At 46.4% G+C, this 26,449-nt stretch overlaps 1 protein-coding gene across 13 annotated transcripts; it reads left to right on the forward strand.

Annotated features, from left to right (window-relative positions):
* Positions 1 to 15,441: 15,441 nt before the first annotated feature.
* Positions 15,442 to 23,663, forward strand: LOC140898227 (uncharacterized). 13 transcript variants are annotated; one of them, XM_073311767.1, is made up of 6 exons: positions 15,442 to 15,811; positions 16,446 to 16,500; positions 17,414 to 17,447; positions 18,324 to 18,450; positions 20,440 to 20,553; positions 20,875 to 23,663. In XM_073311767.1, the coding sequence occupies exons 3-6, from the start codon at positions 17,424 to 17,426 to the stop codon at positions 21,786 to 21,788; spliced, it is 1,179 nt and encodes a 392-aa protein (XP_073167868.1). In that variant the 5' UTR covers positions 15,442 to 15,811; positions 16,446 to 16,500; positions 17,414 to 17,423; the 3' UTR covers positions 21,789 to 23,663. The 13 variants fall into 13 exon arrangements, with proteins under 13 accessions (XP_073167868.1, XP_073167867.1, XP_073167864.1 ...); XM_073311763.1 differs by having other exon boundaries at positions 15,443 to 15,811; positions 17,366 to 17,447; XM_073311766.1 differs by lacking the exon at positions 16,446 to 16,500.
* The last annotated feature ends 2,786 nt before the right edge of the window (positions 23,664 to 26,449 follow it).

Raw genomic sequence — 26,449 nt, forward strand, 5'->3', positions numbered from 1 at the left:
AGTCAAGCAGGAGGTACTGGCTCCAAGGCCTGCCAGAAGTCCAAGCACCTGTAATTATACCACCGTGATGGGTGCTAGAAGAAACCCTGCAGATACACTGGTGCTTGGCAGCTCCCCCTGGATTTGTCCCAGCATTCTGTCATGATGCTGGGAATGGATGCTACAGTGGGAACACCTCCCCATGCTGGTGGAGCAGGGTCCTGCCCTCTCTTCTTCAGATCCCTGCGAAGTGCAGCTGTGCTATTCCACTACCTGCAAAAACTTGACTTATTTACTTGTTAATAACAAACGCTGCCCTGCTCTGTTACGCTCCAGTGACTAGTCAAGCGGGGAGATACTGGACCCAAGGCCTGCCAGAGGTCCAAGCACCAGTTTGTTCGTGGACCTCTGGCAAGCTCTGGGCTCAGGGCCAAATTTCCCTCTTTCTCTGCTTCATGTGTCTGAGCTGCTGTCTTCTCTTTGTTTCTTAGGTTGTAAGCTCCTTAAAGCAGGGACCGTGTCTTTTTCTGTGTTCTGTGGGGCAAGAGCACATGCTAGCCGCTTGATGTGGAACAAACAGAGACTGTAAGTGCCCTGACTGTGGTAGTGGTGGAGGAGAAGTTTATGGCCTATCAGATTCCATGCAGGAGAGAGAACCATTATAAATGCCCAGCTGTGGCCGGAGCTCAGGGCTTGCGTCACATCAGAGGATCCGCTCTGGAGAGACACCCTTATAAGTGACCTGACTGAAGGGGAAAGCTTGGGTGAGAACTCAATCCTTGTTATGCACCAGAGACTCTGCACTGGAGAGAGACCCTATAGATGCCCTGGTGAGGGCTGGCTGCAGTGCATATCAGAGGCATAAGTACCCAGCTGTCTGTCTCTGGATTCAGGGGGCATCAGCAGGTGACCCCAAGATGATTGGTGATCCTCTGACTCCACCCAGCCTAGCAGACCTCAGGTGGGTGAGAGAGAGAGAACCATCCTCCTGTAGCTTCCTGCCCCTGGCTGAAGATCCCCTCCCCATGCCCTGCGGTCCACACTACTCCCACTGCTGGGTCCAGCAGAAGAGGAACGGAGAACCCCAGCCCTCGCTATGTCTCCCTCATCTTCGAGCCTGGGAACAGGGATGTCGGGCATATCACACCTTCCCAAGAGCACCTGAGACCCAGTGGCCTTCTGTCTCTTAACATGTCCATTGCCTGGATCTGTTTCTGGGGAGACGGTGAGGAAGTGGACGTGTCTTCATAACCCCTTTTCTTCCAAATTCTTCCAGGACGTCTGGTGGGTCTCCTCCTGGTGTTCTCCACTGAGCTAAAGGGTAGCCCCTGGCTCTTATGAGAGAAATGGATGGGGACTGAGGTTGAAGGGAGCTCCGTGTGTGTGTGGAGAGGGGTGGGGGGTTGAGTGTTTGAGGATGGGGGGATGAGAACCAGAGTGGGAGGCAGCTTTGGGATGGGTAGAAATGGGATTGAATGTTTGGTAATGCGGGGATGGGAACTAGAGAGGGAGGGAGCTCTGGTTGTGGAGGATCAAATGTTGGGAGGTTATAGAATGAGGGGGAAGGGGCAGGATTGGAGAAATGCTGCCCCTATATCATTCTCCCTCTCTGCCCCCAACCCTGCCTCCCTCCACTTCCCCATGCACAGTTTCTTCCCTTCTGTCCCATCTCCTGCTCAGACTTGACTTGGGGAGTTTCCCTGTAGCAGTGACTCAAACAAGATAAAGGGAGAAACTCTTAAATCATCGGTTCATGGGACCTGCTGGGCCCAACCTATCCAGCAGGGGAAATAAGGGAGTCAGAGGAGAGAAGATGGGGGGGGGGGGGATGGAGGAAATAGGTGTGAGTAACACTCATGAGCGTGGGATGAGAGATTCTATTCATGGAAGAATCCTTATTGCAGCATGTGATTAACCTGTGGAACCTGCGGCTGCAGGAAATTACTGGGGCACACAGCTCCACAAAGACCTCTCCTAGCTCCAGAGTGCAGGCTGGGGCTCTGCATTGTAATAACTGCATGACAGAGAGCTCAGTGCCTCCTCGCAGGTGGACCTGCCTTGGACCAGCTCCAAGTAAAAGGACAATCTCCCTGAGGGACAGAGACACAAATGTATCTGGTCCTGATCCTACCCCAGGCCCCACCTCTTCCAGGTGAAGGTCTTTGTATTATTCAAGAAGGAAGCTGGGGAGATGATCCCCCTGGTCAGGCCTGAACCCTTCCTGACCCACATTGCTGAGGCTAGAGGGAGAAGAAGACCTTGACATTCAGCTGGGCATCTTCCATCCCATCTGCCACAGAGTGCTGGGTGGGGATGACAGAGATATAACCAGAGAATGACTCTCCACTGCACTCATACCCAGAGGGGATAAAAGCCTCAGCTAGGATCAGAGATGCTGAAACCTGCCCCCTGCCTGTGAGAGTGGCTGCCAGCCGACAAGAAGTTAATGCTAAAATATTAGATGGTAATTACTTAACTACAATTTAACTGAGATTTATATATTTTCTTGTATCTGCTCATTTGCTTTTGTAACTGGCGCCCACTGTCTCTCTGATTGCCTGTACTTTCTGATCAGCTTGGAAATGTTTTACTGCTTGTGAACAGCAACGTGCCCATTTGTTTTTTTGAAATGCAATGTACTGGATTGAAATTTTTGTGCATTGAGTTGTCATGATGGCTCCGTTTTTATTTTATTTTATTTTATTCTCTTTCTTTCAATGAGTAGTAATAAATTAGAACTTAGTTATCCCAACAGCATAGCATCTCGAGTCCTTTCGTGGGAAAGACCAGGAGAAACTGGCCTTTACCAAAGTGACATGGAGCTTTCCAAAAAGTCTCTTGAAAATGATCATTCCATTTGAATTAGGGGAAAGAGAAGTTAATGGCTGGGACTGAGGAGCCCAATATTCAATAGGATTTAGGCACTGAAATCCCAGCCAAAATTGGGAAAAATCAGTTAGCAGTACTGCCAACTGGATGTGTTAAAAAACCAGCAGTCAGGCCTCAAAAAATTATCATGTGTTTTACAAAACAATAAATCTTATTACTATGAATTGCTTTGTTATGGTAGTGCCTAGGAGCTGTAGTCATGGGGCTGGACTCCATTGTGCCAGGTACTGTGTACATATTTATTGCTATTTATTTGGTATATTATGGTAGCACTTAGGAGCCCCAGTCAAGGACCAGGACCCCATAGTGTTAGGCGCTGTACAAACCTTGGGTTCTTTCTCATTGTATCCTGGTTTCTGAAGCTTGTAGATGCCCTGGGTTCGCATTTCAGGCTTTTCTCTGTAACCAGGAGGGCTAGAAACTTGGTGGGGGTGGGGATAATGAAAGCTGAGATTCTCACATAATCACGTGATTCCAGCAGCTGCTTTGTGGCCCATGTTATGTGGGAGGTCACACTACATGATCCCTTCTGGTCTTACAATCTAAGAGTCACTGTAGTATCTGAGCGCCTCCCAAATAGTCATGGATTTATGCTCACAGCATCCCTGGGAGGCAGGGAATCATTCCACACAGACCCAGAGAGATTAAGGTCAAGATTTTGCAAAGTGATCTAGCAAACAGGAGCTATCAGGGGAGTTTGGCCAGGGAGTTCTCTGGGTGAAGGAGCAATGACTGTGTGACCCCCTTGGGGTGAGTATGTTGGTTGTTAGTTTGACTGTTGTGCGCTTGCTTGCTACCCATTTTTTGGCTTGATTGTAGTTTATAGTGAGGACTGTGTGCGGAGCTAAGCGGCCAGTGGCTGGGCTAGGCTGAGAGTTTGCTACTGAGGATCTAGCATGGTATCCCTAATCCATTTAGGATTCCTTGACAAGGGTTCAGGGATAACTCAGGGAGAAAGAGGTTTAAAAAAACAGCTCCTAAGTGGCAAGAGGAGCTAGCAAACAGGGGAGTTTTGTGAGGGAGTTAGGCGAGGGAGAGGCAGGTACACTTAACAAACATACCCTAACCATAGGTTAATAATCCCCATCAACAAAACAAAACCAAAACCAAAGCAAACAAAAACCCCTGAAAGAATAAAAGTGATGCAGGCAGAAGTCCAGCAGCAGAGCGGGGGCTATCCAATTTATTGTCCTGAGTGCAACATGTAAGATGCTCTGCCTTGTGAGCAGGTGGTGTATGTGTGCATTCAGTGCAAGCAATTCATGGCCCTCAAAGACCAAGTATGGGCTCGAGGCCGGAGTGGCTGAACTGGAGGAGCCAAGGGTGATAGAGAAGTACATTGATGAAACTTTCCGGATGCAGTACAGTGGTTCCCACCCCCAGTCTGACAGTTGCTGCGATGTTGAGGAGAACGAAGGTCTTGGAGAAGGAGAACACCAAGCTTGAGCGGAGGAAAATGAACCTATAGTTGGGACCCCCCTTCCAGATGATGTCATGGTACCCTCTCACAGTGAGTTTTTAGGAAGAGACAGGTAATAGTAATGGGGGATTTGGTTATTAGAAATATACATAGCTGAGTTCAGGGGTGAAAGTAATAATAATAATAATATTATTAAAAATAAACACCAGTACAGGGGCCTGACATCAGGCGGAAGGGGTGGGGCTGGGGGTCGGCCTTCCCCAACCAGCCCATCCGCGCTGCCTGGCCTGCGCTGCGTGGGGCTCCGGCAGTGATTTAAAAGGGCCCGTGGCTCTGGTTGCAGCGGTGGCAGCCGGGAGCCCTGGGTCAGCTGCCTGTTTTGCCCCTACCGGCAGGGCTGCCGACAGGGGTGGGCAAAAGGGGCAGTGACACGCGGCAGCGCTTTAACATCAGTTGCATGGGGCCAGTACCAGCTTCTTACCAGCACGCTGTACCAGCCTGCTTTCACCCCTGGCTGAGTTTGTAATGACCAGGAGAACTGCATGGTGATTTCCTTGCTGGGTGCGAAGGGTGCAGACCTCTTGAGACATCTAGACAGACTTATGTGCAGTGCTGGGGAGGAGCCAGTGGTTGTGGTACATGTAGGTACCAATGACATTGGGAAAGATAGGATAGATGCCCTGTAGGCCAGATTTAGGCTGGTAGGTAAGAGATTAAAGTCCAGGACCTCCATGTAGCATTCTCATTCCAGTTCCATGAGCAGGGCCAGTTAGACAGCAGAACTGCTGAATCTCAATGTATGGTTGAGACAATGGTATTGAGAAGAGGACTGGTGAGCCTTTTGGGAAAGGAGGAGCCTAGACAGGAAGTGTGGGCTTCACCTAAACCAAAACCAAACCAGATTGCTGGCACAGGTGGTGTTTTGATTGACCACCTGTGTGCGTCAGGGGTAGGGCCCCAGGCACACACAAACACATACTGGAGATGGCTGCATGGATGGTGTTGCCAGAAGGGCTTCAGATTCCTCGACCGCTGGATGCTGTTCCGAAAAGAAGGACGGCTGAGCAGTGACGGAGTTCTTCTATCAAGGAAGGGGAAGAGTATCTTCACATACAGACTGGCTAACCTAGCTGTAAACTGGGTTTGATGGGTGCAGGAGACAAAAGCCCGCAGGTAAGTCTAGAACATGGAGACCTAAGTGAAAATATAAAATCTGGGGGGAACATGGGCAATCACAGCAGGGATAAAGGAGAGACAAGCAAGATAGAGGGGAAATCTAATGAACATCTTAAATGTCTGTGTATTAATGCAAGAAGTATGGAGAATGAACAGGAAGAACTAGAAATACTAGTGAAGAATCATATTTAGGACATAATTGGCATCACAGATGATAATTTACGACTAGAATATTGGTATAGAAGGGTACAGCTTGTTCAGGAAGTCTACTCTAACCAGGAAGAAGAGGTGGATGAGGCTTTTTTTAAACTAGCAAAATAATCCAAAGCACAAGAGTTGGTGGTGATGGGGGATTTCAGCTACCCAGACATCTGTTGAGAAAATAATACAGCAGAGCACAGATTATCCAGCCAGTTCTTGGAATGCATTGGAGACAACTTTTTTTTATTCCAGAAGGTGGAGAAACCAACTAAGGGAGAGGCTGTTCTAGATTTGATTCTGACAAAGGAGAAAATGGTTGAGAATTTAAAGGTGGAAGGCAGCTTGGGTGAAAGTGATCATGAAATGATAGAGTTCATGATTCTAAGTAAGAGGGGAAACTGCAGAATAAAGACAATGGACTTCAAGAAGGCAGACTTTAGCAAACACAGAGAATTGGCAGGTAAGATCCCATGGAAAGCAAGTGTAAGGGAAAAAAGACTTCAGGAGAGTTGGCAGTTTTTAAGAGTCATTATTATGGTCACGAGCAAACTATCCCAAAGCACAGGACAATGGTAAAAGACCACCCTGGCTTAACCAGGAGATTTTCAGTGACCTGAAACTCAAATAAATAAATACAAAAAGTGGAAACTAAGACAAAATTAGACAAATAAGAATGAACATTAAAAAAAACAATAACAGAAGAATGTAGGGACAAAATTAGAAAGTCCAAGGCACAAAACAACATTAAACTAACTAGGGCCACAAAAAGAAAAGGAGTACGAAAGCTTATGCTCAAATAAATTGGTTAATCTCTAAGGTGCTACAAGTACTCCTTTTCTTTTTGCGAATACAGACTAACACGGCTGTTACTCTGAAATAGGGCCACAAAGGGTAACAAGAAAACGTTTCACAATTACATTAAAAGCAGGAGGAAGACCAAGGACAGAGTAGGTCCATTACTCAATAAGGAAGGAAAAGACAAAAATGGAAAACACAGTAATGGCCAAAGTGTTAAATGCCTTTTTTTTTTGTTTGTTTGTTTCACTTTTCACCAAAAAGGTTAGCAGTGATCAGACAACTAACAGAGTGAATATCAGTAGAAATGGGGTAGAATCTGAGGCTAAAATAGGAAAAGAACAAATTAAAAATTACTTAGACAAGTTCAATGTCCTCACAGTGGCAGGGCCTGACGAAATACACCCTAGAATACTTAAAGAACCTGCTGAAGAGATCTCTGAGCCATTAGCAATTATCTTTGAGAACTCATGGAGGACAGGAGAGATCCCGGAGGGCTGGAATAGGTACTACATTTGCCCTATCTATAAAAAGGGAAATAAGAACAACCCAGGGAATTATAGACCAGTTAGCTTATTTTTGGTACCTGGAAAGATAATGGAGCAAATAATCAGAAAATAAGGTGATAAGTAACTGTCAGCATGAATTTGTGAGGAACAAATCATGTCAAACCACCTAATATTCTTCATAGAATCATAGAAGTTGAGGGCTGGAAGAGACCTCAGGAGGTCATCTAGTCCAACCTCTGCTCAAAGCAGGACCAAAACCAGCTAAATCATCCCAGCCAGGGCTTTGTCAAGCCAGGCCTTAAAAACCTCTAAGGATGGAGATTCCACCACCTCCCTAGGTCACCCATTTCAGTGCTTCACCATCTTCCTAGTGAAATAGTGTTTCCTAAAATCCAACCTAGACCTCCCCCACTGCAAATTGAGACCATTGCTCCTTGTTCTATCATCTGCCACCACTGAGAACAGCCTAGCTCCATCCTCTTTGGAACCCCCCTTCAGGTAGTTGAAGGCTGCTACCAAATCCCCCCTCACTCTTCTCTTCTGCAGACTAAACAAGCCCAGTTCCCTCAGCCTCTCCTCGTAAGTCATGTTCCACAGCCCCCTGATCATTTTCGTTGCCCTCCGCTGGACTCTCTCCAATTTGTCCACATCCTTTCTGTACTGGAAGGCCCAAAACTGGATGCACTACTCCAGATGTGGCCTCACCGGTGCTGAATAGAGGGGAATAATCCCTTCCCTTGATCTGCTGGCAATGCTCCTACCAATGCAGCCCAATATGCCATTGGCCTTCTTGGCAACAAGGGCACACTGCTGACTCATATCCAGCTTCTCATCCACTGTAATCCCCAGGTCCTTTTCTGCAGAACTGCTGCTTAGCCAGTCGGTCCCCAGCCTGCAGCGGTGCATGGGATTCTTCCATCCTAAGTGCAGGACTCTGCACCTGTCATTGTTGAACCTCATCAGATTTCTTTTGGCCCAATCCTCCAATTTGTTTAGGTCGCTCTGGACCCTATCCTTACTCTCCAGCATATCTATCTCTCCCCCCAGTTTAGTGTCATCTGCAAACTTGCTGAGGGTGCAATATACTCCATTGTCCAGATCATTAATAAAGATGTTGAACAAAACCAGCCCCAGGACCAACCCCTGGGGCACTCTGCTTGATACCGGCTGCCAACTAGATATTGAGCTGTTGATCACTACCTGTTGAGTCTGACAATCTAGCCAGCTTTCTGTCCACCTTATAGTCCATTCATCCAATCCATACCTTTTTAACTTGCTGGCAAGAATACTGTGGGAGACCAAATCAAAAGCTTTGCTAAAGTCAAGATATATCACGTCCACCGCTTTCCCCATATCCACAGAGCCAGTTGTCTCATCATAGAAGGCAATCAGGTTTGTCAGGCATGATTTGCCCTCGGTGAATCCATGGTGAATCCTTCTTTGACCATGTAACAAGCCTTGTGGATGTAGGGAAGCTGTAGATGTGATTTATTTCAACTTTAGTAAAGCTTTTGATACTGTCTCATAAGCAAACTAGGGAAATATAGCCTAGATGAACCTACTGTAAGGCGGGAAAACTGTACTCGGAGAGTAGTAGACAATGGTTCACTGTCAAGCTGGAAGGACATATTGAGTGGAGTCCTGCTGGGACTGGTTCTAGTTCTGTTCAATATCTTCATAAAGGATTGGATAATGGCATAGAGAGTACACTTACAAAGCTTGTGGATGATACCAAGCTGGGAGGGGTAAATAGTGCTTTGGAGGACACGATTAGAATTCAAAATGACATTGACAAGCTGGATATATGGCCTGAAATAAATAGGATGAAATTCAATAAGCACAAATGCAAAGTACTCTACTTAGGAAGGAATAATCCATTGGACGAATGGGAAATGACTGCCTAGGAAGGACTGCTGCAGAAAAGAATCTGCGGGTTACAGTTTATCACAAACTAAATATGAGTCAACAATGTAACACTGTTTCAAAAAAACCCATCATTCTGGGAGTATTAGGAGGAGCGTTGTAAGCAAGACACAAAAAAATAATTCTTCCTCTTCTACTCCGTAGTAATAAGGCCTCAACTGGAGTACTGTGTCCAGTTTCCCAGGGCACCAAGCTTTGGGAAAGATGTGGACAAATTGAAGAAAGTCTAAAGGAGAGCCACAAAAATGATTAAAGGTCTAGGAAACATGACCTATGAGGAAAGACTGAAAAAATTGAGTTCATTTAGTCTGGAGGAGAGAAAACTGAGGGGTGATATGATAACAGACTTCAAGGACACCAAAGGTTGTTATAAAGAGGAGGGTGATAAATTGTTCTCCGTATCCAGTGAGGACAGGACAAGAATTAATAGGCTTAAACTGAAGCAAGGGATATTTAGGTTAGATGTTAGGAAAAACTTCCTAACTGTAAGGGTCGATAAGCACTGGAACAAATTACCTACAAAGGTTGTGGAATCTCCATCATTGGAGGTTTTTAAAAGCAGATTATATGGGCATCTGTCAGGGATGGTTTAAATAATACTGAGTCCTACCTCAGTTCAGGGGACTGGAGTAGATGATCTAACAAAGTCCCTTCTAGTTCTACATTTCTATGATTCTATGCAAAAACTGAAAAAATCTTAGAGGAGTTTTTAAAATATGGGCCAAGGGGAAAACTGACAGGTGTGGAGGATTCGGAGCACATGGTTCACAGAGAAATCACTTAGGGGATGATTTATGAAAGGGGATACTCTATATCCTAGTAAAGAGGAGTGGATAGAAGTTGATAAAAAGTACAGGTAGGAATTGAAGAGAAACAGTCAAATGAAAAAGCGTTCCATTCAATTACATCACATGAAGGCAGACAATTAAATATTGACAAATTTTATAAGTTCTTGTGTGCAAATGCAAGAAGTCTAAATACTAAGATGGGTGAACTTGAGTGCCTGGTGTTAAATGAGGATATTGATATAATAGGCATCACAGAATCTTGTGGAACAATAATCAATAGGGCATGGTAATATTAGGGTACAAAATATATAGGAATGACAGAGCAGGTTGAGCTGGTGGGGCAGTGGCACTATATGTGAAAGAAAGCATAGAGTCAAATATAGTAACAATCTTAAATGAATCAAACTATGATAGAATCTCTATGGATAGAAATTCCACACTGGAATAATAAGAGCATGGCAGTAGGAATACACTACTGAACACCTGACCAGAATGGTGATAGCGATTGTGAAATGCTCTGGGAGATTAGAGAGGCTACAAAAACAGAAAACCAACAATAATGGGGGATTTCAACTATCTCCATATTGACTGGAAACTTGTCACCTCAGGACAAGATGCAGAGAGGGAATTTCTAGACACCGTTTGTTAGGATATAGATATTCAGGCCTGTCTGCAAAGGCCTGTACTTTAAGAATTTAGGGGTATTTTTATCACTTGGCTAGTTCTAGAGGTATAAAAGAAAGAATCAAAATCACTGTCTGCTGATGTAAGGGCCTTCTCTTACTGTGACAGTTCGAGGCCCTGTTCTTAGGCTAAGGCCTTTGGCTAAGCAGCAGAGGCAGCCATAAGCTAGGAAGCGAACAGTCACATCCTCACATTCCAAACTAGTCACATTGAAATAAGGTGCTATTGGGCTGTCAGGCACTATCAGGACAGGATTGTATTCCTATCACCTCCAGAGAAAGGGAAGTGCCTACAAAATGTAAAAGGAAACTTAGTTTGATAGCATCCTGTCTGGCAAGAACTCACTTATCAATAGCTGGGATGTGAAATCCTCACTTCTGTATTGTTTTGTCATTATAGTTCCCACTTTGCTATTGTTTGTCTGTATAATCTCTGTCTGGTTCTGTGATTGTTTCTGTCTGCTGTATAATTAATTTTGCTGGGTGTAAACTAATTAAGGTGGTGGGATATAATTGGTTAGCTAATCATGTTACAATACGTTAGGATTGGTTAGTTAAATTTCAGTAGAAGGATTGGTTAAGGTATAGCTAAGAATAATACTATATAAATTAGGGGCAAACAGGAAGTAAGTTGGGATTCGAAAATAAGGAAAAAGGAACTTGTATTTAAGCTTGCTGGAAGTTCACCCTAATAAACATCGAATTGTTTGCACCTTCGGACTTCGGGTATTGTTGCTCTCTGTTCATGCGAGAAGGACCAGGGAAGTGGGAGAGTGAAGGAATAAGCTCTTTAACACCGTTAATGACTGCTTCTTGGAGCAGCTACTCCTGGAACCCACAGAAAGCCAACCCCAACTGAGGAAAACAGAAGGAGCATAAACTCTGGCAAGTCAGATATAATTAGTTAGTGTGATGGGGCAAGGCCAGATGGCTATAGAAAAGTAGTGGGAGATAGATATATTAGCTCCAGTCTAAACAAATCCCTAATACCAGGATAAGTGAAATGGAAGCTGCTCCAGGTCAATTAAGACACCTGGGGCCAATTAAGAACTTTCCAGAAGGCAGGGAGAATGCTAGGTTGATTGGGACACCTGAAGCCAATCAGGGGCTGGCTGAAACTAGTTAAAAGCCTCCCAGTCAGTCAGGTGGGTGTGCATGTCAGGAGCTGTAGAAGGAAGTTGTGTTGTTGGAGAGGCTGAGTAGTACACACCATATCAGGCACAAGGAAGGAGGCCCTGAGGTAAGGGTGAAGTGGAGCTTGAGGAAGTGAGGGCTGCTGTGGGGGAAGTAGCCCAGGGAATTGTACATGCCATGTTTCTAAAAGGTCAGCTACCATAGCTGATGCTATTAGGGTCCCTGGGCTGGAGCCCGGAGTAGAGCATGGGCCTGGGCTCCCCCCCCCCCACCACCACCTTTGCCCCCTGATTAATCACTGAGACTGGGAGACAACAGAGACTGTGCAAGGAAGGATAACTTCTCCTCACCTCCCTTGCTGGCTTATTATGAAAATGGCTCAGTAGACTGTGACCCTTGCCTCTAGAGAAAGAAGGGTTACGTGGAGGGTCACAGTGAGCCTCTGAGGCTAGTGAAATCTGCCAGGAAATGCAGGACCCACGGAGGCAAGGACAGAGCTTTGTCACAGTAGGTTGAAAAAGAATGTGAAGAACAACTAGCAAAAGACACAAAAACTAACAGCAAATGTTTTTTAAGTGCATCAGCAGCAGGAAGCCTAACAGACAATCAGTGGGGCACTGGATGATCAAGGTGCTAACAGAGCACTCAAGGAAGACAAGGCTGTTGCAGAGAAGCTAAATGAATTCTTTGCATTGGTCTTTACCGCAGAGGATGTAAGGGAGATTCCCACATCTGAGCCATTCTTTTTAGGTGACTGATCTGAGAAACTGTGTTAACTACTGCTGCTAAGCAATCAGTTCCACCTTGTATTTAGCTGTGACACTCTCAGTACATTTTCAAGAGCTGAAAGAGAACTCTGTGTCAGCCCAAAAGCTTGTCTCTCTCACAACCAGAAGCTGGTCAAATAGAAGATATCACCTCATTGACCTTGTCTCCCTAATGGGACCAATACATCTACAAGAACACTGCATACATCTTAGAGCTCTCAGCCATGTTGCCTTTGATGGAATTTGGATCTACAAACTTTGCAATTCATCATCATCCTCTAGTGGACACTGTAGGGAATGCAGTTCTGAAATTTCAGTTGGAGGTTAGTACCTGCTCATCAAGGTGTGTGGCTGGTGAGACTTGAAATCTGGTTGGAAGCCAAATCTGAGTTCCCTGGAACTTGGTCATCAAAGCCCAATACCCATGTGATTCCTCTTTCTGCTGACTCTCTTCTAGGCTGCAAAAGCAGCTGAATGCCATCACTGCCTGTCCCATGGGAAAGAGGTTTGAGAACATCAGTTCCCAAACTTGCTGAATATCAAGCCACAAAACGAAGTCACTGAACTGCCTTGTACTCCAGCTAACGTCATGTGGGTTCTGAAGGCCTCGGTCTTATTCACTTTAAATAGCGGGCACTAGGCAGGTACTCAAAGATCAGAAGGTGCCTAAGTATTGGCAGAATAGCTGCTGAGAAAGAGAGAGGAAGGAGGGCCCAGTGGTTAGAGCACTACCTTAGGACTTGCAAGGCCCAAGTTCATCTCCCTGCTCCACCACAGGCTGCCTGTGCAAACTTGGATAAATCACTTTGGCCCAGGTCTTCAAAGGTATATAGGTGCCTCAGTCCCACTGAAATCATTGGCCTCCTGCAGATTTCAGTAAGAGTTTGATACCTAAATACCTTTGAGGATCTGGGCACTAATTTCCCAGTGTTTCAGCTCTCCATTTGTAACACAGGGATCATAGTACTTCCCTACCTTACAACCTTGTGAAGATACATGCATTAAAGACTGTGAGCTGCTCAGCTACTGCAGTACTGGAGGCAGTATAAGTACCTAGCTACCTCACTAAAAATGGTGCAGTGTGGATACAGCAATGTGAGGTTCCGCACAAGCTGCCCCAGGTATATATCTGCTAATGTAGCCCCCGCTGCCACGTCATCAGTGCAATCTTTAGCAAGCTAACTTGATTAAAACTAGAGTATGTCTGCAAAAGCTCCAAATTGTACCCTCTACTGCAGCGTAAACAGACCTGAAGATTTGGAAGGTGTTAGTGTATACAAGGCTGTGTGCTTTTAAGGCTCAAAATGTAACCCTTCTGCCTGGTGATGTAAGCCAGATTCAAATATGTAGTGTTTTCTCTTAAAAATAACCAACATAATGACTCAAGCCCTCACCCAGAAACTTGGGAAAACAAAATATCTCCCTGGGCACCCTTAACAGGCAATACTTTGCTTCTGGCAAGCAGCAAGTCTATGTATAAAACAAAGAAAATGATATTAAGGAGAAACAGAACACTGTATTAATTTGGGAATACACAACAATAAATCAACCATATATTTATATGAATTAATAAGTACAAAAGCCACCCCTATAGTGCCTTGGGCAGTAGTCCTTTGCCTCAGTTTCCCCACCTGTGGGGGTGCATATCCAGGGGAAAAATGTCCCTTTGGCACCTCGATTTAATTTGCTCCCCCTTCTCTTATGGAGCAACCCACTCAAGGCTGGTTGTCAGCGCTTAGTGAAGCACACTGCCTTGTCTGCATTACTCTATTAATGCATGTTAGCTAACACCTTCCAAATCCTCATCTAGACAAAGCCTAAAAGTGTTGGAGCAGATTGTGGACCATCAGAAGCAACTCCAGCTAGACTAAGGACTGGAATCCATCTGCCCTATGGGTAAATGGATGTTTTGTTGGCTTCCAAATTAGCTAATTAAATATGAATGAGTTTGTAAAGTGGGAAAGATGTTGTATGATGAGTGGGAGCAGAGAAAGAGGAGCAGGTTCCAGCATGGTATGTACTGATGATGGTCTACAGACTCTGGGGTGGGAGGATGTTAGTGTAAGCAGGAGAATGGTCCCGCTATTGTGGGGAAATTTCCTGGCTTATACACTACCCCAGTGAAGTGGGCTAGTGAAAGGATCTGAGTCCTCGCTCCCACTTCCTTTACCCAGAGGCCTGCCTGACCTCAAGGGCTCCCCTTACACACTCCTGTGTGGCAGAGTCTGCGTAATCCCAACAAGGCTGGGCCCAGGATTCCTGGTTGGCTCACCCCCAACCTTGTCAGGTCACTTAGGGCAGGGGCTAGGGTGTCCCCACTCCAGGGTGCTCTCTCTGCACTGGGCACTTCCCTGACCCACTGATCATTACATACAGTTCAAAGCAAATACAATTTATTAAACAGCAATCAATTTAAAAAAAAAATGGGAAAGGTTAAAGGAAAACATGGCACCCTGCTCTGTGTCACAGGGATGTCACAACTAGCATCTCTGGAATGTAAGGGAAGTTCAGTCTGTTCTTCACAAGTTCCAGGCCTCCTTCTCAGGCCCTGGCTGTGCTGCAGGTCAGACACTTGCTCTGGCGGTGGCCACACGCTCTCAGGGTTTAGCTTTCAGAGTAGCAGGTTTAGGTGGCAGGACCCTTCTTCCCAGCATCACCCCTGCCCCATCAGGGTTACATTCCCCCTCCAAGGCATCTTGGCTGGGGGTGTCTACCTGCACTGGGCCCACTGCCCAGGATCCCCCTTGCTCTCCCCCGCTGCTCACCACACCCTGCTCCAGCCTCGGCTCCAGCTCCACCATTCTGCCACCAGCTCCCTGGGCTGATTCTCTGGCCCCCCTGGCTCTGGTTGCTGCAGCTCTCCCCCCAGCACAGGTCTGCTCTGTGGGCTGCTTCTGTGACTCTGCTCCTGACTCTGACCTGTTTCCTGGGCTGCTTTTCTGGCCAGCACAGCTCTGCTCCCCAGTTCATCTTAGTCCCCTGCTCTCTCCTTAGCTCCGCCCCACTCTGCCTGACCTAGGCAATTCCAGCTCACAGGAGGATGGGACCCTCCTGACTCCCTGATTAGCCTGCTCGCCTTGTCAGTCACGCTGACCTGGAGCATTGGTTTCGCCGCATTGTTCCTAAGGTCTGTCAGTCTCAGGGTTCTGATTTCCCATCAACCCTTCCCCTTTCTTTTAGTACTGGGAGCTAGCAACTAAAACACACCCCACAGTCCCCTTACATTAATTGGGGGGCTACCCTGTATTGCTGCATGGTGAGGAACAGTCAAGGATGAGCTTGGAACACCAGCTCTCACCATATGCTTAATAAAGCCTTGTTCCTTGCAGCCCTGCCAGCCCGGTTACATGGACTGTTGCTAATGAAAGGGGAGGTAGCTCGCTCTGTCTACTCAGCCTACCGGAGTTGAGCTTCCTGTCAGACAGTGCTGCTGAGTGCCTCCGTTGAGACCCGGAAGGAAGCCTGAACTGAACACCTCAGCTGCTCCCCAGACCCCCTCTGTGCACAGCCGGGGAGGCCCCTGGGGCAGCCCTGGGCAGCTCTGCAGGTGAGGGGAGAGACCCGGGGAAGGGCCGGGGCCGGGCAGGAAAGTGACTCTGCACCAACGGCCCCTCCTCGCCCCAGCTCTGCTCCCGGGGGGGCGGGGGTCTGCGAGTCCCGGAGCTGCCGCCCTCCCTGACCCCCCCCCCCCGGCTCTGCCCCCCTGAGCGCCTGCAGGAGCCGAGCCAGCGCCGGGAGAACGACCGCCCCGGCCGGGCCCCAGTCTCCTAGCCCGAGGGAAGGGGAGAGGAGGCAGGAGGGAAACAGAAGCAATGGGAGGTAGGAGGGAGGTTCCCTGACCAGCTCCGTTCCCTGCAGCACCCCGGGCAGATTGACTTTCCTGGGACAAGGTGAGGAGCAGGGAGAGGAAAAGCCAGTTCCTGCCTCTGCTGGTCCCCTCGCTGCTGGGGGGATGCGCTGGCCTGGGTACAGTGTCAAGGGGGATCTTCCTATATTAATTGGCAGATACAGTGGGAAAGGGTGTTAGGAGACTGTGTCCTTTTCTCGTGGTAACAGCCTAGGAAAACCAGCTGAGGAATAGAATCATTTAATGTAAACAAAACAGGCTAACAGTTCTCCAGTGTTCCAGATAAACTAGGAACATCAAATGTCTGTTATGATGATGGTGATGTGTATTACAGTAGCACCTGGAGGTGCTGAGAGCAGGGCCTCATTCAGCTATGTGCTGCACACATGGTAAGAAAGAGTCACTGGAATCGCTTCACAAGACATACAAAGGGTGGAAGGGGAACAGAAGGAAAGGAATTTGTGCAGGGTTACACAGGTGGTTAACAGCAAAGTAGAGAAAAGAACCTAGTGCTACCCAATCAAGAGTCCTAGCCACTAGACCACTCAAAGCATTTGTCTACATGGGGCCACCCAGGAAATTTGTGAATTTAAATTATGAAGTCATGAATTTAAAACAGATTAATTAAATAGCACTAAACCTATGTATGGACACTTGCATTCAGACTAAAGTGGCCTTAATTCTGTTTAGTTTAATTTGCTTTGGGACACTTAAATTCTGAATAAGGATGTCCACATGGGGTCCACATGCATTTTCATTAACAAACCCTATTTGCACAGGCTTATGTGTGCAGGCTGTATTTTTGTTGCCTTTCTTTAATTTGCCTCATAAGAACGGCCATACTGGATCAGACCAAAGGTCCATTTACCCAGTATCCTATCTGTCGACAGTGGTCAATGCCAGGTGCACCAGAGGGGATGAACAGAATAGGCAATCTTCAAGTGATCCATCCCGTCACCCATTCCCAGCTTCTGGCAAACAGAGGCTAGGGAGGGACACCATCCCTGCCCATCCTGGCTAATAACCGTTGATGGACCTAGCCTCCATGAATTTATCTAGTTCCTTTTTGAACTCCTTCAATAACCCCTGAGGAGCATGGTTTAGGGCCTGTCTGCTGAAATAAAGTGATCAACTGTTTTCTCAACCAGGCAGAATTTAAAGCATATGCAGGGTGAGAGTCTGGGGGAAGTGGGGTGTGAAAAGGACTAAAGCCCTTTCTGAAACCTCCCCAATCGCCCTTCTCACCCTGACAAGCTGCAGAATAACATCCGTGTTTTGCTCTACATCACTTCACTCTGGCAGGGGAAGGGAAATGGCTGCAGTGGAGCTGGAACAGGTAGGAGATTTTCAGAGGTTCCTCTTATAGATGGAGGGGACACAAAACACACAGGTGTGATTGGGTCAAAAGCTACTTGGCCCATTTAATATGGGCTTGGTTTTAACAATAGGTGCATTGGTCTGGGATGGAAATTTTCCCATCTGTGGGACAAGAGCTAACCCTCTAAAGTGCCCTGGAGCTACTGCCCAAGAAGCAGCGTCTTGCCTCTCTGTGCAGGACAGGGGCTGCTGCGATGGTTTCCAGTCATGGGTGAATTTCTGGCTGAACCTCTCAACTGTGGAGAGATCTAAATGTGGGCACTGTAGCTCACAATGGGAGGGAGAAGAGCTGGTTGGATTTTCCCATCAAATATGTAATTCAGTTAAAAATGAAGTTCTCTGTGAGGACATGCTGATTTCAACTTTTTTTTACATTTTATGTTTGTATAATGAACAGGAAGACATTTCATTTCAATTATTTCCAATAGGGTTTTTTTTCTAAACTTTTCTTTGCCCCCAACCTTTGGCTATTTCAAAGTTTGCCCCAGTGAATCTCCCACAGGATGGAAGTGCTGTTTTCTGAGCAGTTCTAGCAGGGAGGTGAGAGGATGGGAAGCAAAGAGCAGTATTCCTATGGTGACAGTTTCATGGCCTGATTCCTGGTGTAGATAATTTACAGTAAAGGCAGGGGAGAGCAGCAGGTTTTTGAAGGGTATAATGTCATCTGTGATAAGTGGCACCACTAGGAATAAGAAACGAGTTTGGAAGTACAATTGCAAATGTTGTTTAAGGACACAACATATTGGAAACTGGGGCAAAGGGGACAATCTGTGGCCCATGTGACTGACCTGGTGGGGTTTTCATTGGAGCAGAGTACTAGCAGCTGTTTTTTCAGGGACTGGTGACCTTCACAGAGGTGGCTGTGTATTTCTCCAAGGAAGAATGGGCTCTTCTGGACCCTGATCAGAAAGCCCTCTACAGGGACGTCATGCAGGAGAATTACGAGACACTGACCTCACTGGGTAAGGAGCCTTTTCCTCAGATCATGACTAGTCAGATTAGACAAGTGTTGCCAAGGGGTAAGAAAGATACAGACTTGCTGGGGATCTGCCCGTGGTGGGTGCTGTTAAGACACTTTGCGGCCTACTCATTGGTGTGTTAGTGTAACCTACTGGTAAATGTATGCTACAGCTCCTCTTCAGTGCCCATCCCACAGAGGATATCAATCTGCCATAGCCCCAGATAAAGAGCAGCTCCTGATTTTAGCTCGGGAGGTCACCATTTCAGTCCCTGCTGTTCAAGATGGTGGCTGTCAAACTAGCACTAGCAGGCAAGCTCCCTGGAATAAATCACAGGTGCAACCATGTCTATACATTTGTGGGAGCAGGATCTGGGGCAGCTTCCTCCCTGCTGCTGGGCAGAAACAGTAAAATCAAGCACATCCCTGAACCACCATCTGAGTCAGGGTGGGAGGAGACACACCCTGGAGTGGCTGACTGCGTGAGCATCAAAAACCACCTCTTCACTCAGCCATTACAATAATACTGTTCCACTATCATCCACCCAGAGTAGGACCACATGCTATGTATGGGATCTGATACCCAGTCACTGTTGGTCATCACTCACTCACTCACACTCACTCTCTCTCTCTCTCCACTGCTCCATCCTTAGAGATGTAGCTGTTTATTCTTAGCATTGGGATAGTGGTCTAACATTGCTGCTGTCACAGAGTCATTAAATCCAGGGGTGTGTGGAGATCCCCGAAATCTTACAAGGGGCCCACTACAACTCCCAAGAGACATCTTATTGTCCCCAAAGCCTCTGCTAACATTTTCCCATCTGTTCCCATGAAATGTCACCTCTTCCCCAGGAATGTTGTATAGCAGCCATGCCTTCACTTTGTTTCTTCTCAGGACACCCAGGGCTGTGAGTTACCCTGTCGCTATCTGCCTCCAGCGCAAAGATGACTTGTCTGTACTAGCTGGGTGTTAGCTCCTTAATACAACCAGCCTCTCAGTTACGCATGCACTCTGCTCTTTGTACTGCAGGTTGACAACAGATGTACTCCAGCCCCCAGGTCAGCTCAAAGTGTCCCCCTAAGGTGTCCCGTCCCTGATTACTAGATACCCATAGAAATGCAAGAGGAACACTGCCCCAGTTTACCAGTTAAACCTTAGCCTACCGCTTCTTTATCGCACACAGATCTTGTGTTCAGTTTTTGTAAAACAAAAGGAAATTTATTCAAGGAAGAACAGAGATTCAACTAGAAACAAGTGTGAGTGATGTACACAAAGGGTTACATTTCATACAGAATCCTAAAACATGAATTTGAGCCTACCCTTATCAATAGTTACCTTTCCTATCTAATAAAGTAGGGGTTCTCTCCCTAAAGTTCAGTCCTTTGCAGCGGTTGCTAGCCCCAAGGAACTCTGATCCAGTCTTTCATGAAGGAGCCCTGCCCATCAGGGTACCTCCTCAGTGAATGGATGCAGAGTGACTATCTCCACCCTGAGATACACTAAACCAGTTTGTGTCTTTATTCCCAGACAGGGCGATCCCCTCTCTGTCATATCATTCCTTTTCACTTCCAAATGACTTTGATATTTATAGTTTTTTCCATTGACTTTTCTGGGTTGGTGCAAAGGTAGACAAATGAGTCTTGCATTATATCACCAGCTGACCTGGGATGGGCACAACTCCCTCCCGCTTGAATGGGCTATCACAGAGGTATATTATTGCCTTTTAATTCACTCTCACTTCATAATCCTGAAGCCATATTGTCAATATACAGTAGTTACATTATTCCTGAAATATTACATCTTGTGGTAGTTATGAGTGGAGACCTCACATGCTTCCCTGTATGGATAAATACCATGAAACAGCAGTGTATCAGGTGTAGTGAGTTTGTCAGGTCTGAGGCAGGAGTTGCTTGTATAGAACAGCGAACCCTTTGCCAGTTGGCATCAATGGTCCTTTGTGTCACACTAACCCTATATTTTTTCTGTGGGTAGGATTTGTTACTCCTAAACCTGACTTGGTCTCACAGCTAGAACGAGGAGAGATGTCATGGGTCCTGGATCTCCAGGGCTCTGAGAAAAGGGACATGCTGACAGGAACCTGCATAGGTGAGGAATCAGATAAACTGACTGAGAAACCATGGAGGGGTGAACAAAACAGCTGGGATTCCCACTGAGTCCCTGTGAACTCCCCCAATTCCGCCTCATTTCACCCAGGACATGACTGTCCCCAGCCCATTCATATCCTCAGGGCAGACATCCCTCATGTCTTGCCACCCACCCTGACTGACGCCTGGCACTAGCTCCCTCCCGCTGAGTGTTTGAATGAGGTGTAAAGGCAGAATTGGTTCCATCCCCCGCAGTTATTTGGGTTTGTTCTTCACATTCCCCTTTCTGAGGTTCCCTGTCCGGATTCTCTCTCTGTCCCAGCAGGTGATGGGACAGTGAATAACAACAAGGAGGAGAATTCTCAGCAGGAAGGTGCTGAGCAAGTTGAACCACAGGGGATGGTATCGGGAAGATCAGAAGGGGATGTTTCCCAGACTTCTGAGCTGGGAGAAGCCTGTCAGACACAGCTCAGGCCAGAGAGGCTGCAGAGAAACCTCTCTGGGGAGACATGGGGTAAATCCAGTCACCATGGGAGAAGTCTCAAAGGCATCCCACTCCGTCAGGCAGCCCACTTGGGAGAGGGGCCAAAGACATGTGGTGACTCAGGGGAAAGCTACAATAGCATCTCACACATTATTAGTCAGCAGAGAATCTGCAGAGCAGGAAAATCCAAGAAATGCACTGACTGTGGAAAAAGTTTTGCTTATAAATCGGAACTTGATAGACACAATAGAATCCACACCGGAGATAAACCCTATAAATGCCTCAACTGTGGGAAAAGCTTCACTCTGAGCTCTACCCTGATAAAACATCAGAAAACTCACACGGGGGAGAGACCCTATAAGTGTCCTAACTGTGGGAAAAGCTTCCGTCAGAGCTCACACCTTGCTAGACATGAGGGAACCAACAGGGAAGAAAAGCCCTTTAAATGCCCTGACTGTGCAAAGCGTTTCAGTTGCAGCGCAAATCTTCTTACCCATCAGAGAATCCACACAGGAGAGAAACCCTATAAGTGTCGACACTGTGGGAAATGCTTCACACACCACTCATACCTTCTGGGCCATCAGAGAATCCACACAGGAGAGAAACCCTATAAGTGTCGACACTGTGGGAAAAGCTTCACGCACCGCTCAAACCTTAGTACACATCAGAGAATCCACACAGGAGAGCACCCTTGCAAGCCTAAGGGCTGTGGGAAAAGCTTCAGTGTGAGTGCAGACATGATTGGCCAGTAAAAGCTGGATGGGAGACTGGATTGGGATAGAAACCATCTTCAACAAAGACTGTATCTTGCTAGGTTAAGTTATAGTCTTTTAGATGCATTTTCACTTTTATTTGCTTGTAACTGTTTCCGACTTTATCCCTTTTACTTGATATCACTTAATCCATGTTCTTTTGTTCAGAAGCTTGTTTGGCTTCATTCTAAATCATCACTGCTGTGTAAGTTCAGTAAAGTGTGTGCTTCTAGAAAGGAGACAGGATGGAGTGTTTTACCACCTCTGTAAAGGCAGAGAACCTAACTCTCTTTCTGAGGGTTCAGTGAGAGGGTCTGGTCCCTGCTGTAGGATGGTTTTGGGGTGAATTCAGGGCTGGAAGGGTACTGAGGTCAGTCTGCAAGGAGTAACTGGGTTGGGCAAAAGGAGGGTGAAGCTTATGGGCTGCTGGCAGGCTGTTGAGGGGGTCAGAACTCTGGCCCAAAGCTACAGAGCCACAAGACATCCGGAGGTACAAGGGAAACAGAGACTGAATCCCTTACTGGCCTGGGTGAACTCCTGTCAGGGTTCCTTTCCCACTGTGAACTCGAGGGTACAGATGTGGGGACCTGCATGAAAGACCCCCTAAGCTTATTCTTACCAGCTTAGGTTAAAAACTTCCCCAAGGTACAAACTTTGCCTTGTCCTTGAATAATATGCTGCCACCACCAAGCGTTTTAAACAAAGACCAGGGAAAGAGACCACTTGGAGACGTCTTCCCCCAAAATATCCCCCCAAGCCCTACACACCCCCTTTCCTGGGGAGGCTTGAGAATAATATCCTAACCAATTTGTTACAAAATCATTAAAGACCCAAACCCCTGGATCTTGGAACAATGGAAAAGTCAGTTAGGTTCTTAAAAGAAGGATTTTATTTAAAAAAAAAAAAAAAGAAACTTTACAGGGTATTCAGATTCAAAACACAGAGGATTCCCCCTCTGGGCAAAACCTTAAAGTTACAGAAAAGAGGAATAAAACTCCCTCTTAACACAGGGAAAATTCACATAAAACAAAAGATAAACTAATCCGCCTTGCCTGGCTTACCTATACTGGTTGCAATATTGGAGACTTGGATTAGGATGGGTTGGAGAAGATGGATTTCTGTCTGGCCTCTCTCAGTCCCAAGAGAGAACAACCACGTAAACAAAGAGCACAAAACAAAAGCCTTCTCCCCTCCCAAGATTTGAAAGTATCTTGTCCCCTTATTGGTCCTTTGGGTCAGGTGCCAGCCAGGTTAGCTGAACTTCTTAACCCTACAGGATCTTGCCTCTGGCCAGGAGGGATTTTATAGCACTGTATACAGAAAGGTGGTTACCCTTCCCTTTATATTTATGACAACTCCAAACCAGCACACTTGGCAGCCCACTATCCTCAAAAACATCTCCATTCCCCCATGAATAAGATCCTTTCTCTGCTCATGAGTCTAAACACCCACTCTGGGAAAACCCAAAAAAGTACATTTTGGGACTTGGTCAATAAATGTGGACTGTCTGTCTGGCACCACACCTACAAACACTAGCTGAGTCACAAATCCTGGGGCATCTCCAAGTGCTTCTTCATTGACTCTGGTACAGTGGACAGCTTTATCAAAACTGAAGCAACTTGGGCACTATAGGTTTCAGAGTAGCAGCCGTGTTAGTCTGTATTCGCAAAAAGAAAAGGAGTACTTGTGGCACCTTAGAGACTAACCAATTTATTTGAGCATAAGCTTTCGTGAGCTACAGTTCACTTCATCGGATGCATTCAGTGGAAAATACAGTGGGGAGATTTATATACATAGAGAACATGAAACAATGGGTGTTACCATACACACTGTAATGAGAGTGATCACTTAAGGTGAGATATTACCAGCAGGAGAGTGGGGGGCAGGGAGGGGGAACACCTTTTGTAGTGATAATCAACGTGGGCCATTTCCAGCAGTTGACAAGAACGTCTGAGGAACGGGGGGAGGAGGGGAATAAACATGGGGAAATAGTTTTACTTTGTGTAATGACCCATCCACTCCCAGTCTCTATTCAAGCCTAAGTTAATTGTATCCAGTTTGCAAATTAATTCTAATTCAGCAGTCTCTTGTGGGAGTTTATTTTTGAAGTTTTTTTGTTGAAGAATTGCAACTTTTAGGTCTGTAATCGAGTGACCAAAGAGATTGAAGTGTTCTCCAACTGGTTTTTGAATGTTATAATTCTTGACGTCTGATTTGTGTCCATTTATTCTTTTACGTAGAGACTGTCCAGTTTGACCAATGTACATGGCAGAGGGGCATTGCTGGCACATGATGGCCTAGATCACATTGGTAGATGTGCAGGTGAACAAGCCTCTGATAGTGTGGCTGATGTGATTAGACCCTATGATGGTATCCCCTGAATAGATATGTGGACACCCATTGTTTCATGTTGTTTCACTGTAGATTCCTTTGTGGCTCAAGCCTGTTCTTGATCTGGCAGAGAAAACCACGTGGGCCCTCTTTTTCAACTCCTCAGCTCCCTTGTCTGCTGGTCTCAACTAACAGTTGAATTTTTCTCAGAATTCTGCCTGCAGCACTGCCTGACCCCAGGAAATGGGCAATGGGCACTAGTTCCTCTGTGATTGCATGCCAGGGGTTGCTGGCCAGACAGAGCTATCCACTGAGTCTGGTCCTTGACTTCTGTCCAAATACAGCAACTACAGTGATGTGTTTTTAAAACAAACACAGACACTGTGCCCAGTCATGCTACAACCAGAGCCAAACTTTCTGTTCTGGCATTATATTATATGCCTGAACTAGCTGTGCTGTGCACCTATCTTCTCGTGACCTCACATATGCTCCATATTGTGCCGATGTGCCCACCCCACAAACCCCACAATAAACCTGTCAGACGCCAGCAACCCCTCAAGACTTCACCTGGCATAGTCACTGCTTTAGATTTTGTTATAGAACTACTTGAGTCCAGTGGGTTCACAAAGGGTGGATGTTTTGCTGGCTTCCAAATTAATTAAATGTGAATACATTTGTAAAATGGGGGAAATGTTGTATGATTTTCCTTGAAACCCTGACTGCTTGGTTATATTTAGGCTTGAAAGAATTAGATTTTTAATTGATAAGTCAATAAACATCTATTTTGCTGTACAGAGACAAGCCAACAATAAAATATTTCCATCGATAATCATCTACATTTATAGATAGGCAAAGTAAGAAAAATGCTGCTTGAGAATTTATTAGAGTTTGATTTAAGGCAATTTACTATGTATATTTTCACATGTGATGTTGCAAAATTGTGTTTTAATGCTTATAAAAATTAAATTTTTGAATCACATGTATTGTCATGAAAAAAAACCAAACTATTGTCTGACCCCCCCCCCAACTCTGAAAAATTTAATATATGTTTAAAATCAATATCGGTTCAAATTATAAAAATAAAACTTGAATTCTCCCAAGCATAGTTCTATTGACTGTTTACTACTGAAAAGGGAGGCGGCTGCGCTCGCTCTACTAACATACCAGGATTGAGTTTCCTGGGTCAGATGCTGCAGCTGATGCATCTATTAAGACCTGGAAGGAAGCCTGGAATCTGAATTCAATTGATCGGCTCAGCTGCTCGGGGTCTGTGAGGGGAGAGATCTGCATTAACCACCCTTTGTGCCCAGCCCTGGCGGGACTTTCTGCGGTGGCTGGAACCAGCCCCTGGGCCGGAGCCTGCAGGTGAGGGGAGAGACCCGGGGGAAGGGCTGGGGCCGGGTAGGAAAGTGACTCCGCACCAACGGCCCCTCCTCACCCCAGCTCTGCTCCCAGGCGGTGCTCCACGAATCCCAGAGCCGCTGCCCTCCCTGACCCTCTCCCAGGCTCTGCCTCCCCCCCCACGAGAGCCTGCAGGAGCCGAGCCGGCTCCGGGAGAGCGACCGCCCCAGGCCGGACCAGGTCAGGGATCGAGTCTCCCAGCCTGAGGGGAGGGAGACAGGGGCAGAGACTGGCAGGCGCAGCAGGAGCAATCAATGGGGAGGGAGGTCCTGGCTCCCAGCCCAATTCACTGCAGCACCTGGGGCAGATTGACTTCCCTGAGGAGAAGGGGAGGAGCAGGGAGAAGAAAAGCCAGTTCCTGCCTCTGCTGGTCCCCACGCTGCTGGGGTGTAATGGCTAGTGATTTCTAGCCATTACACCACACAAAGGGTTTGTCTATATGGGGAACACTCAGGAAATTTAATCCAAATTAAATCCAAAAAGTCATGAATTTAAAACAGAGTAATTAAATGGCACTAAACCCCTGTATGGACATTTGCATTCAGATTAAAGTGGCCTTAATGCAGTTTAGTTTAATTCACATTGGGTGACTTAAATTCTAAATAAAGATATCAATATGGAGTTTAAGGCATTTTAATTAATCTGTTTAAATTCACACCTTTAGTTAATTCAGATTATTTTTCTTGAATTATTGGGTGTAGACAAACCCTGATTGCACAGGCTTCTGGGTGCAGATTCTATCTTTGTTCCCTTTCTTTAGTTTGCCTCCTTCAGTAATCTCCAAGGAGGATGATTTAGGGCTTGTGTGCTGAAAGGCAGAATTTAAAGCATATGCAGGGGGAGAGTCTGGGGGGAAGTGGGGTGTGAAAAGGACCAAAGCCCTTTCTGGAACCTCCCCAATCATTCCTGTCACCCTGACAGGCTACAGA

The sequence above is a fragment of the Lepidochelys kempii genome, chromosome 14, assembly GCF_965140265.1.
Source record: "Lepidochelys kempii isolate rLepKem1 chromosome 14, rLepKem1.hap2, whole genome shotgun sequence".
NCBI classification, from domain to species: domain Eukaryota; kingdom Metazoa; phylum Chordata; order Testudines; family Cheloniidae; genus Lepidochelys; species Lepidochelys kempii.